Source organism: Oncorhynchus kisutch, linkage group LG14 (assembly GCF_002021735.2).
Source record: "Oncorhynchus kisutch isolate 150728-3 linkage group LG14, Okis_V2, whole genome shotgun sequence".
Lineage (NCBI taxonomy): Eukaryota > Metazoa > Chordata > Actinopteri > Salmoniformes > Salmonidae > Oncorhynchus > Oncorhynchus kisutch.
Genome location: NC_034187.2, coordinates 25,051,975 through 25,065,928, shown reverse-complemented (window position 1 = coordinate 25,065,928; position 13,954 = coordinate 25,051,975). Strand labels below are relative to the sequence as shown.

Genomic DNA, 13,954 nt, shown 5'->3' with positions numbered 1-13,954 from the left:
CCAGTGAAATCAGTTGATTTTGAAATCTGTTGATTTACCCCTTTACCATGTCGTCCAGGTGTCTTACAACATATTCCGGACCCTTCCGCCCACCGACAGTAATGAGTTTGACCCAGAGGAGGATGAACCCACACTCGAGGCCGCATGGCCGCACTTACAGGTAACAGCATAGGCTAGAATTGATGTATAAGTTTCTGTGAGTATTCGTTCTGTCTTCAATTGGAGACTGAGTTTCGTCTCCCCCACCCATGAGAACCTTCCTGGTGTCATAGCTATTTTTGATATAATGTTCTTTTGTATGTGGACATTTGAGCTGGTGTTGAGCGTGTTCTGTTTCTCGGTCCCTGATTTAGTAAGATTTTATTACGGGTCTATTGTCAGGGGCTCATTCTCTCACCACCGTCTCTTTGGAACTGCTGCTCTGCCTCCTTAACCCCTCTGGCGCAGACGTGCCGCTAGCCACCCACCTCGACAACATCCGGTGAAATTGCAGAGCGCCAAATTCAAAATACAGAAATGGTCATAATAAACATTCATAAAAATACAAGTGTTCTACAACAGCTTAAAGATGAACTTCCTGTTAATCCAGCCGCTTTGTCAGATTTCAAAAAGGCTTTACGGCAAAAGCATACCATGCGATTATCTGAGGACAGCACCCTGCTTACAAAAGCATACAAACATTTTCCAACCAAGTATAGGAGTCACGAAAGTCAGAAATGGCGATTAAAATGAATCGCTCACCTTTGAATAGCTTCATCTGGTTGCAGTCACAAGAGTCCCAGCTACACAAATGTTTGTTTTGTTTGATAAAGTCCCTCTTTATATCCCAAAAACTCAGTTTTGTTGGCACGTTTTGTTCAGTAATCCACTGGCTCAAATGCTGACAAAGCATGCAGACAAATACATCCTAATAGTCCTGGTAAAGTTTGTCAAAACATGTCAAACGATGTTGATAATTACTCCTCATGTTGTCAATTGTCTAAATAATCAATAATATTTCAACTGGACAATAGCGTATTCAATAGAAAGGAAAAACAACAAAGGGTGCGCACATGGTCACGCGCGCAAACCAGTACTGCATGCTTCCTCAGTCCACTGACAAAGGTCTCTTGAAAACAAGCCTGAAACTATGTCTGAAGACTGTTGACATCTAGTGGAAGCCATAGGAACTGCAATCTGGGTCCTAACCCATTAGATACTCAATAGGCATTCAATTGAAAACCACCCACATAAAAAGAAAAATCCACTTCCTGGAAGGATTTTCCTCAGGTTTTCGCCTACCATATCAGTTCTGTTATACTCACAGACATTATTTTAACAGTTTTGGAAACTTTAGTGTTTTCTATCCAAATCTACCAATTATATGCATATCCTAGCTTCTGGGCCTGAGTAACAGGCCGTTTACTTTGGGGACGCTTGTCATCCAGACGTCAAAATACTGCCCCCAAGCCATAAGAAATGTTAAGAAATTCGATGCCTATCTCAAGGAAATTCTTCCTGGTAAAAGTTTTATTTTCTTTATTACATTTCCAAAGCAACAGCCAAGTTAATTTGACCACATTTTGAGATTAACCCGCCTAGTCATAAGCCCCCTCCCCATGGCCTTCTTGTAACCATGGTTACCACTTAAGGTATTAGTGACCCTACCCATGTTTTGCCTCTGTGACCTTTGACCTCCTCTGCTCCATAGCCGTACCTTTGTTTTATGAATCTCCATCCCTTAACATCTCAATCTCGCTCTTTCTTTCACTATATCATAGCTGGTGTATGAGTTCTTCATACGATTCTTGGAGAGCCAAGAATTCCAGCCCAGCATTGCCAAAAAGTACATAGACCAGAAATTTGTTCTACAGGTGAGTGAGAATGTTACATTGAGGCTGCACTTAAAAAAATGTAGACTAGTGTTGGTCAAGTTTGAGAAGTTTGTAGTTGTTTCATATGTTTTTCTTTCCCTTTTTGTTCTTTCTCCCTGGCTCTCTGTAGCTCTTGGAGCTATTTGACAGTGAGGATCCTCGGGAGAGAGACTACCTGAAAACAGTCTTACACAGAATCTATGGGAAATTCCTGGGGCTGAGGGCTTTTATACGAAAACAGATCAATAATATTTTTCTACGGTAAGACTGCGCTCCTCATTCTCCTCTACTCAGACCGTTGTGGTACTTTCACTGATGTTTCACTAACGTTTATCCACTCTCTCCTCTCTCGTAAAGTTTTGTTTATGAGACTGAGCACTTTAACGGGGTTGCTGAGTTACTGGAGATCTTGGGAAGGTATGTGACCCTGGATTAATTTATGGTTAGTTCTGATGCCTTTGTTCTCAGGCGCTGTCTTAACCCTTTACACTTGTGGGAATTGGACTATAGGGATAAATTGAAGTGTTTCTTACAAAATAAATATGAAAGGAATATGCCTAAGCATGGTAGCAATTGAAAAGGAACAGTTTGGAGATTATGGGAAACGTATTAGACCAAAGTTGAGGACGTAACAGGTTCACCTGACACAAGACTGAATCCAAACATTACACTGTGTATTTTACATTTACTGTACTTTTTGTCGCATTTGTCGATAACGAAATCTAGAAATACTCTGGATACATTCACTAACATTATAAGAATAGGTGTAACACAAGACATACATGACAAGGGTTTGAGTGAGAGGACTAACTGGTGTCTCAGTGGTCACACAACTCTCAAATGTGCACAGTTCCTAAGTAATTTCAATGCACTTTTATGACTCAGTATTCAATTAAGGTGATTTTTATTTGTAATTTTGCTCTCCTATAGTGGTTCTTCCTTTAAAAGTTACGAGTTTATGCCGTGACCGTTTGTGGTAGACGGTGGCATTCTGTCATTGCACCACACTATCACAAGGGGGAGTTAAAACTCTGCTCTATCGGAAGTCTAAACTGTGGCAATTAATGGAGGCATTTTCCATCTGAGAGTCTCTCCTCTGGCACTAGAGTCCTGCATCAGGCAACAATAACAAAAACTATCTTTGGTCCTGGAGCTAAGAGAGAACTTGGGTAAATAACATGGGGGTATTTCACTTGACATTTGGACTAACGATTTTCAGAAAAAATAGGCGTGGTGAGCTTTTGGTTTCTCTCCCGCTAAAAACAGAAATCATTCTAAGTAACAAACTGGCTTTATTTACAAATTATTAAGAATGTCTCACCCCATGTTCAAGAATGGCCTTTTTCCCCTTTAAGTGTTCACTTTTGGTTATTTGAAACAATCATCTCCAAAATATTGTTATAAAATATTATTATTATTATTATTATTATTAACCCTGCATTATAATTATATAAAAGCCCCTTAGATATTCTCACAGATTAGATTTTTATTTAGACTCTTCCAAATGTTGTTATTGGCGGAGAGTCACGTCGTTGGCGGCGAGTCGGGCAGCATTGGCGGAGTTGGAGAGGGCGAAGAACAAGATGGAGTCACAATCCATGCCAGGCAAACATGCAGATTATTTCTACTACATTTTAGTTGCAACAAGTTTGATCGGGTTTAAATCAGGAGACCTACATGTAGAGATGAGAAAAATATTTGTAGATATACTGTAGGCCTACCGTAGGCGACATGAGTCTCACTAGTGTTGAGTAATGTGCTGTTAAGTGTTGTAGGTCTTATTTTTAATTTACCTATATTCTACCAATTAACGGTCTACTTACTCTGCTGGTGTCTTGACCCAGTTTATGCCTTCATTTGCAATGCAAACCATAATGAATTACTTTGGGAATAAATGGAAGGGAGAAAAATTGGAGAACTTCTCTGTCGGCCCTGAAGGCCTTTTGAAAACAATTAATGAACATGCACCTGTGGAACGGTTGTTAAGACACTAACAGCTTACAGACGGTAGGCAATTAAGGTCACAGTTATGAGAACTTTGGACACTAAAGAGGCCTTTCTACTGACTTTGAAAAACACCAAAAGAATGATGCCCAGGGTCCCTGCTCATCTGCGTGAATGTGCCTTAGGCATGCTGCAAGGAGGCATGAGGACTGCAGATGTGGCCAGGGCAATAAATTGCAATGTCCGTACTGTGAGACGCCTAAGACAGCGCTACAGGGAGACAGGACAGACGGCTGATCGTCCTCGTAGTGGCAGACCACGTGTAACAACACCTGTACAGGATCAGTACATCCGAACATCTCACCTGCGGGACAGGTACAGGATGGCAACAGCTGCCCGAGTTACACCAGGAACGCACAATCCCTCCATCAGTGCTCAGACTGGCCGCAATAGGCTGAGAGAGGCTGGACTGAGGGCTTGTAGGCCTGTTATAAGGCATGTCCTCACCAGACATCACCGACAACAACGTTACCTATGGGCGCATACACTAATACATATTTTTTTTTAAAATAAAAAATGCACTTTTCCCACGTTGAATAGTAGCCGCTGTCCATGGTTCTGAAACACATCAGTGCGCTGTTGAATTAGTGCCTTTTCCTAGACTATATTGCTATGTGCACAATAGCAAAGTTAACCAGCTTATTGGTGTAGTGGAGCCCTTGCCTTATTGTCTATGAAAAGTGAGGAGGAAGGAAACCCCAACTTAATTAGGTCTATAATCAATAGACTAACTGTTAAATGTTGCTGGCTTTATAAATAATATGCAGTGCCTTCGGAAACTATTCAGACCCCTCCACATTTTGTTACTTTACAGCCTTATTCTAAAATGGATTAAATACATTTTCCCCCTCAGCAATCTACACACAATACCCTATAATGACAAAGTGAAAACAGGATTTTAGAAATGTTTACAATTGTGTTAAAAATATTTACATAATTATTCAGACCATTATTCAGACCCTTTGCTGTGAGACTCAATTGAGCTCAGGTGGATCCTGTTTCCATTGATCATCCAGTCCACCTGTGGTAAATTCAATTGTTTGGACATTATTTGGAAAGGCACACACCTGTCTATATAAGGTCCCACAGTTGACAGTGCATGTCAGAGTAAAGACCAAGCCATGAGGTCGAAGGAATTGTCCATAGAGCTCCAGGACAGGATGGGGAAGGGTACCAAAAATGTCTGCAGCATTGAAGTCCCCCAAGAACACAGTGGCCTCCGTCGTTTTTAAATTGAAGTTTGGAACCACCAAGACTCTTCCTAGAGCTGGCCGCTTGGCCAAACTGAGCAATCGTGGGAGAAGGGCCTTCGTCAGGGAGGTGACCAAGAACCCGATGTTCACTCTGACAGAGCTCTAGATTTCTTCTGTGGAGATGGTTGTCTTTTTGGAAGGTTCTCCCATCTCTGCAGCACTCCAGCAATCAGGCCTTTATGGTAGTGGCCAGATGGAAGCCACTCCTCAGTTTTAAAAAAAACACATGGTGTTTTTTATAATTTGCCAAAAGGCACCCAAAAACAAGATTCTCTGGTCTGATGAAACCAAGATTGAACTATCTGGTCTGAATGCCAAACGTCACGTATGGAGGAAACCTGGCACCCTAGGTTTCCCTATGGTGAAACATGGCGGTGGCAGCATCATGCTGTAAGATTCTTTTTTTTCACCTTTATTTAACCAGGTAGGCAAGTTGAGAACAAGTTCTCATTTACAATTGTGACCTGGCCAAGATAAAGCAAAGCAGTTCGACATATATAACAACACAGAGTTACACATGGAGTAAAACAAACACACAGTCAATAATACAGTAGAAATATAAGTCTATATACAATGTGTGCAAATTAGGTAAGGGAGGTAAAGGCAAAAAAAGACCATGGTGGTAGATTTGCAGTGGAAGAATGTGCAAAGTAGAAATAAAAATAATGGGGTGCAAAGGACCTAAATAAATAAATACAGTAGGGGAAGAGGTAGTTGTTTGGGCTAAATTAGGGGGAGGTGTTCTTATTCTCCATGGACTTTAGTGTCCCAGAACTTTTTTGAGTTTGTGTTGCAGGAAGCAAATTTCTGCTTGAGAAAGCTAGCCTTGGCTTTTCTAACTGCCTGTGTATATTGGTTTCTAACTTTCCTGAAAAGTTGCATATCACGGGGGCTGTTCGATGCTAATGCAGAATGCCAAAGGATGTTTTTGTGTTGGTTAAGGGCAGTCAGGTCTGGAGAGAACCAATGGCTATATGTGTTCCTGGTTCTAAATCTCTAAGCATACAACCAAGGCAACGCAGGAGTGGCTTCGGGACAAGTCTCTAAATGTCCTTGAGTGGACCAGCCGAACTTGAACCTGATTTAAACATGTCTGGAGAGACCTGAAAATAGCTTTGCTGCAGCACTCCCCATCCAACATGGCAGAGCTTGAGAGGATCTGCAGAGAAAAATGTTTAAACATTTTGACCAATCGATTGGTCTAAAGAACAGACAATTCTTGGTCGACCAAGATTTTTTGGGGTTGGGGACAGACAACGTTAGACTTACGGGTGTTTGACATGCTTGTATGACATCCAAAGCACTAATTATTATAATCCTCAACGTCGCATCATTCAAAATGGATTGATTCTTCTTAATTTACAGCATTTTCCTCACTCGGACAACAAAAAAAGTGCGCAATTTGCCCAATTAGCAGGAGGAGGGTTGAGAGCAACATCTTGCCACGTGCGGTGCTCAACTTCCGAAACTCTGTCAGTCAAAAACCCATACAGCCATGTGAAGTGCAGAGCCTGAGCTCTGTAGTTTTATAGCATTTTACTGTACAGCCACTGCAATCCTATTTAGGTGCTTATTAGTGTCCAAATCTGCCGGCTACAAGTGTAAAGGGTTAAAGGATTTACCATTTCATCATCCGTGGGTCTTAGTTCTGTAGCCTAGGCTAAAGCTTGTTGGTAACTTTGCATAAAGTAGCTACAGTACCTGTGTAATTTCCATTGGCCCATGTAAAAGCTATTGATCCTTAATGTATCTTTGCCTCAGTCTTGTTAACATTGATTCTCCAGTAAGCTTTATACTAAATTCTTGTCTCTTTGTACTGACATGTGTAATTTGCCATCCTGGCTTAGCGATGCGTTTCTCTCTTGCAGCATAATCAATGGTTTTGCCCTGCCGCTCAAAGCAGAGCACAAACAGTTTCTGGTCAAAGTGTTGATCCCCCTCCACACTGTCAGGAGTCTGTCCCTCTTCCACGCACAGGTACTGTGTGTATGACTGTGCAATCATAATTTTGTTGATGTTCAACATCCGGGTTTGGTTCTCCAACCCTGTTCCTGGAAAACGACCCTCCTGTTGGTTTTTGCTCCAACCCCAATTGGAACTTATCAACCAGCTAAATAATAGAATTGGGTGCACTAGATTAGGGTTGGAGAAAACTAACAGAATGGTAGCTCTCCAGAAACAGGGTTGGAGAGCCCTGTTCTACATGATTGAGTCTCTCCAGTGAGTCGATCCTAATTGGTATTCCACATTTTCCAACCATGTCATTGACAATGTGTTATGTTTTTCTTTATTGCGACTTATTTTTCCAGTTGGCGTATTGCATTGTACAGTTCCTAGAGAAAGACCCAGCGTTAACAGAACCAGTAAGTGTTATCTCCCCCATGGTCACACCACCTTGTAATCAGAAGGGTCTTTTAATCGGTCACAGTCTCCCTTCAGTCACACATTTCTCTCTCGCATCTATCGCTCTCACATCTATTAATCTAATCTATCTATAGGTCATCAGGGGCTTACTGAAGTTCTGGCCAAAAACCTGCAGTCAAAAAGAGGTAAGAGCACTGGAAGTTTCCCTTCCTTGGTCTGGAGCACTGAGCTGCTAATGTTAATGGGAGTTTAGATCTGTTACCTAGATAGTAACGACCTGATGTGTTGTCCTGCTCAGGTGTTTGTAACTGTTCTCAGGTGATGTACCTCCGGTGTGTTCTCAGGTGGTGTACCTGGGTTAGGGTGTGTTAGTAACTAATTCAGGGCTGCCCGCTTGCCCGGCAACATCTGCCAAGCTAACCTGGCCAGTTAATCAAGCTTTCACATGGCCCGCTTGGGTCAGTACATTTTCAAACTCCAAAACAGACTAATTATTATTTATATTTCATCTTTCACAATCTAACCGATTTCTGACGCTTCACTCTTGCTATCAACCAGCATTCGGTTTCCAAGCTGGGGCAAGAATGTCAAAGCCTCAGTATGGTCAGCATACAGTGCCAAGAAAAAGTATGTGAACTCTTTGAAATTACCTGGATTTCTGCATAAATTGCTCGTCAAATTTGATCTGATCTTCATCGAAGTCACAACAATAGACAGTGTTTTTCAACTAATAACACACAAATCAATATATTTTTTGTCTATATTGAATACATAATTTAAACATTCACAGTGCAGGTTGAATAAAGTATATGAACCCCTAGGATAATGACTTGTCCAAAAAGCTAAATTGAATTAGGAGTCCAATCAATGAGACGAGATTGGAGATGTTGGTTAGAGCAGCCTTGCCCTATAAAAAAAAATCGCTCACAAAATTTGAGTTTGCTATTCACAAGAGGCATTGCCTGATGTGAACCATGCCTCGAACAAAAGAGCTCTCAGAAGAACTAAGATTAAGAATGGTTGACTTGCATAAAGCTGGAAAGGGTTAGAAAAGTATCTCTAAAAGCCTTGATGTTGATCAGTCCACGGTAAGACAAATTGTCTATAAATGGAGAAAGTTCAGCACTGTTGCTACTCTCCCTGACCGTCCTGCAAAGATGACTGCAAGAGCACAGTGCAGAATGCTCAATGAGTTTAAGAAGAATCCTAGAGTGTCAGCTAAAGAATTACAAAAAACGCAACAGGACAATGACCAAAAACACAGAAGTAAATCAACAACAGAATGGCTTCAACAGAAGAAAATACACCACCTGGAGTGGCCCAATCAGAGCCCTGACCTTAACCCGATTTGAGATGTTGTGGCATAACCTCGAGAGCAGTTCACTCACACCAGACATCCCAAGAATATTGCTGAACTGAAACAGTTTTGTAAAGACGAATTGTCTAAAATTCCTTCTGACCGTTTTGCAGGTGTGATCCGCAACTACAAAAAAACGTTTGGTTGAGGTTGTTGCTGCCAAAGGGGAGGGTCAACCAGTTATTAAATCCAAGGGTTCAAATACTTTTCCCACCCTGCACTGTGAATTTTTACACGATGTGTTCAATAAAGACATGAAAACATTATAATTGTGTGTTATTAGTTTAAGCAGACTAGACAAACAAATTGTTGTGACCTAGATGAAGATCAGATCAAATTTTATGACCAATTTATGCAGAACTCCAGGTATTTCCGAAGGGTTCACATACTTTTTCTTGCCACAGTACTTGCCCCAGACCCGTCTTAGTGGAAGCAGAGTTAGAGATTGGCATTGGCGTTTCACAATCGCAGAATAAAAGACCTCCACCTGCCGTTTCTCATATCAGACATCCTACACAGCAATGCCATAATTGCAAAGAAAGGTTTACATAGGCCTACACTATGTAGCCGCTTGCTTGTTAAAACATAATTTACACGTCACTTGTGTAAATAATAAGATTCAGTTTTACAATCTGAGTGTCTAGCATGACAAAAAAAATGAGCATTTTGTTTACATTTACATAACTGCCATTCGAGTGCATAAACAGTAGGCCTATATTCACTGAAATTCACAGAATAACTCTGTATTTATAAACACTGTACAAATCACAATTTTATTAGGCTAGTGGCAGTTTTTAGGACATTAAACAATCAGCAAGGACATATCAAGTCTATGATCTACCTAATGATTATCCCGTTGGGGTAAACAATGCAGATGCAGCATTCAGCCATGTAGCCACGATGCTGCATCAGGCTACATGTGATGATGTTTATTGTTAGAAAAGCACACCTGCCTGGAATATGGACCATGTATAGGCCCTAGATAAATACATTTACCTTCAATATGCTATTGGGCTCCTTTCTAGGGGGGAATATTACATTTTATGAATTGTCATATGTTAAGGCTGAGTGTACAAAACATTAGTAACTGCTTCCTAATATTGAGTTGCACCCTCTTTTTGCCCTCAGAACTGCCTCAATTTGTCGGGGCATGGACTAAAATGTGTCAAGCGTTCCACAGGGATGCTGGACCATGTTGATTCAAATGCTTCCCACAGTTGTCAAGTTGGTAGGATGTCCTTTGGGTGGTGGACCATTCTTTATGCACACGGGAAACTGTTGAGAGTGGAAAAACCCAGCAGCTTGGCAGTTCTTGACCCACTCAAACCGGTTCGCTTGGCACCTACTACCATACTCCGTTCGAAGGCACTTAAATCTTTTGGCTCCCGAGTGGCGCAAGGCACCGCATCTCAGTGCTAGAGGTGTCACTACAGACCCTGGTACGATCCCGGGCTATATCACAACCGGCCGTGATCGGGGTCCCATAGGGTGGCGCACAATTGGCCCAGCGTTGTCCGGGTTTGGCCGTCATTGTAAAATAAGAATTTGTTTTAACTGACTTGCCTAGTTAAATTAAATAAAAATTCACCCTCTGAATGGCAAACATGCACTATCCATGTCACAAAGCTTAAAAATTATTCTTTAACTTGTGTCTCCCCTTCATCTATACTGAAGTGGATTTAACAGGTGGCGTAGCTGGTCAGTCTGTCATGGAAAGAGGTGTTCCTAATGTGTTGTGCGCTCAGTGTTTAAAAAATAATTGTATTTTACTTTTATTTAACTAGGCAAGTCAGTTAAGAACAAATTCTTCTTTTCACTGACTGCCTAGGAACAGTGGGTTAACTGCCTTGTTCAGGGGCAGAACAACAGATTTGTATGTCCTCATTGAGAGTTGGCATGGTTTAATTTTGTTTTCCAATCAGTATAAATATCAGATTGTATGGTTGGCTATAATCGCCTATAAGGTACTTGCCCAGACTGCAAATGAAACCCCCCCCATGATTGAAATTCTGCATGCATGACTTGCTTTCCTGTGATCTGGCCCAGGCCAGTCATTTTCTCATTCGGGACAGTAGTTTTTACTTGTTACTGGCCTGGTGTTCCACAATCTATTTTACCTGAATGTCAAACCCTGTCAGGTGATGTACCTCAGGTGTGTTTGTAACTGTGTGTATTCTCAGGTTATGTACCTGGGGGAGCTGGAGGAGATCCTAGACGTGATTGAACCGACACAGTTCGTCAAGATCCAGGAGACGCTTTTCAAACAGATCTCCAGATGCGTATCCAGCCCACACTTCCAGGTCAGTCTATAGAGAAGGATGTCAATGCTGTCTGACCGCCTTGGGAGGTCCCTACCCTAAACCCTAATCTTAACCCATACTCTTACCATAACCTGTCCCTGACCTACCACTTCCCTTATTTAATCTTCAAAGGGTTAGGGAAGTCCCAAGGGTCCCGGCTAGCACGGACCCTGGTTTTTAGTGGTAATCTCAGCATATCTATGGTGCTCTTATAAGTACATGGTTGTTGTTGGAGGGTTTACCCATGTCCCAGATCTGTTTGTTCTGTATAGCTAACTTCTAGGGTCGTTGTAATGACAACAACCATAGGATCACAAAATAAATCTGAAAAGAGGCTAGTGCGTATGTGTGTAGGTATTGTGTATTAAATGTCTGTGTCCCTGGCAGGTGGCAGAGAGGGCCCTGTACTACTGGAACAATGAGTACATCATGAGTCTGATTGAGGAGAACTCCAGCGTTATCTTACCCATCATGTTCGCCAGCCTGTACAGGATCTCCAAAGAACACTGGAACCCGTGAGTCCACCTCAACACACCCTCACACAGATTGGTCCTATCAAAAAACTTGATTGTATTTGTATTCATTAGAGAGAACATAAGTTGTGAAAGAGTTGAAATTGGCTGTTTTTTTACATGTTTTTTATTTTGCCTTGAAGGGCGATAGTGGCGTTGGTGTACAACGTACTGAAAGCCTTCATGGAGATGAACAGTACCTTGTTTGATGAGCTCACAGCTACTTACAAATCAGACCGCCAGCGGTAAGATATGCTGCATCATTAATGGTGCCTCTGTGGTGTGGTCCTGCATAGGTGCTGTTGTATTAAGCGTGTATAGTTTTAGACACCTATTCAAATAGGCCCATGCTCACTACACGGAAAATTACTGTTTGTTTTTATGCAGAATAACACTTTTTTTTCCTCATACACTGTCTGGTGTGTGTAATATTGTGATTCATGACTCTAGCAGGATAAGGATATGTACTTAGTGGTGGAAAACCAAGTAGTAATATCTCAGTAATCTGCAGCTAGTCCTGCCTCCCCCCCGTACTGTCTGCAGTGAGAAGAAGAAGGAGAAGGAGAGGGAGGAGCTTTGGAAGAAGTTAGAGGACCTGGAGCTGAAGAGGAGCCTTAGGCGTGACGGGATAATTCCCACTTAACGAAGCGCCACGCTCCTCTCCCATCCATGTCCACCGGAGCACGCCCCGTGGATCCTGTATGGCCATCTGGAACGGCATGGAGCGACCGTGTTTTTTGTTGTTGTTTTTTTTCTGTATTGTGCGACTTACTTTATGGTAGATTCACATGTTGTTTCATTATTTCAACAGCACTGTAAATAACTTTTATCCTTAAACTGCTATTATTGCGAAATAAAAATTGTATAAAAAAAACGCGATAAGGAACTTGTGTGGGGGTAAAAATATACTTTGGACATTAAGACTTGAAATGAACAGCAAAGTTAAAACAATCTGTTAACTTCCCTCCTATTTGAGAACCCTACCCACTGTCCTTGAATACAAACCCATTTTCCATCTCTGGTTCTACTCTTTGCTCTTTCTCTCTCCTCTCTGTCCCTCTCACACTTTGGTGCTTCTGTACCTCTCTCCCTTTTGTGGGACTGAATGAGATACCTGGGAGGCCCCGCCCTGACCAAGAGGGCACCCCTTCTCTCTGTAAGGACCACCCTCTGACCCCTCCTGACCTGACTCATGCTGAAGCCATGCTGGTATTATATTATATGGACCCATTAGCCATGAGGAAATGAATTTAACCCCTCGTCCCTCTCAACCCCTCCTCCAAGAGGCGAACATGTTAAGGTCCTGTATGTACAGGGACTAAAATTTAAAAAACAAGGGAAGATCTCCATACACATACTTACATTCATTCTCTCGCACCATTTTTCTCCCCACTTCCACATTTGTTTCTTTTCACTTGTGTGTGTGTGTGTCTCCCCAATGATTGATTGGTTTCTGTCAGTTCAGTTTACTCTTTGGTTTTGTGGACTTTGACCCTGCAGTACCAGGTAGCCTGGTATCAGTCTGGTACTGGTACCCTCCAGCCACAGAGAAAATAGGATAAAAAAACGATTGCGAGCTATAGAGGAGCACCAAACTCGCCTATTGTGAAAAGGAGTGTCACTCCCGAGTGTGCTTTACACAGTATTACAAACCTGTATATTGTTATTAAACGCAGTACACTGATATATTGTATCTTGTAGTAATTTTGCATCTATTTTTGCTTAGGAACAGCCAAGAAGTATTCTGTATATGAGTTAATATGGAACAAGACTATCTGGTATTTATGATTAGTTTTCTCTGTTTCCTTCTTGGTTTTTAATCTCTCATTTGGGGATTTTTATTGTTTCTTTGACCATCAGATATTTTTATTGTGGAGTGGAAGAGGGAATGGCAGAGAGGCAAGGCTTGGCCCAGTTCATATCCCGTTTAAATTTACATTAAGTTCAGCATTGTTGCCCCCTTAAAGAATTTGTGCTTTAGGGTGGCCCAGATATAATATGAATGAAAATAAGAAAAAAGGGGTTGAAGAAATACACGTTTATTTAAAAAATAATAATACAAATTAAACCTGATTTGTGATGAAAGCTCAGATGCTGGATTGCTTTATTTTCAGACAGCATACCACTGTTTACTTTGTGAATGTGATGGAGAGGTGAAAAACACATGGAGGCGTCATGGGTTTTTGATTGTTGCTTAGCTACTCCGCTATGTATTTCATGACTAATTGATTCTGCTTGTCACTTGGCTACTCAAGCAAGTCAGCAACAACTAAAGTAGTCTGCAGTCAACATAGACCCATCTCAATATCCT

General features: G+C 41.6%; 1 protein-coding gene across 6 annotated transcripts in view; it reads left to right on the top strand.

Moving 5' to 3' along the window:
• Positions 1-13,728, top strand: part of LOC109904116 (serine/threonine-protein phosphatase 2A 56 kDa regulatory subunit epsilon isoform) — a 71,517-nt gene extending 57,789 nt beyond the window's left edge. For all 6 annotated transcript variants that reach the window (XR_004202721.1, XM_020501260.2, XM_020501261.2 and 3 more), the window contains 11 exons: positions 59-160; positions 1,761-1,853; positions 1,984-2,114; positions 2,211-2,270; positions 6,979-7,087; positions 7,420-7,473; positions 7,609-7,659; positions 11,012-11,131; positions 11,519-11,646; positions 11,787-11,888; positions 12,187-13,728. Coding sequence is in view for 5 of the 6 variants with exons in the window: in XM_020501260.2 (XP_020356849.1) it covers positions 59-160; positions 1,761-1,853; positions 1,984-2,114; positions 2,211-2,270; positions 6,979-7,087; positions 7,420-7,473; positions 7,609-7,659; positions 11,012-11,131; positions 11,519-11,646; positions 11,787-11,888; positions 12,187-12,286 (1,050 nt within the window). In the remaining variant the exon portion in view is untranslated. The remainder of the gene's footprint in view (positions 1-58; positions 161-1,760; positions 1,854-1,983; positions 2,115-2,210; positions 2,271-6,978; positions 7,088-7,419; positions 7,474-7,608; positions 7,660-11,011; positions 11,132-11,518; positions 11,647-11,786; positions 11,889-12,186) is intronic.
• The last annotated feature ends 226 nt before the right edge of the window (positions 13,729-13,954 follow it).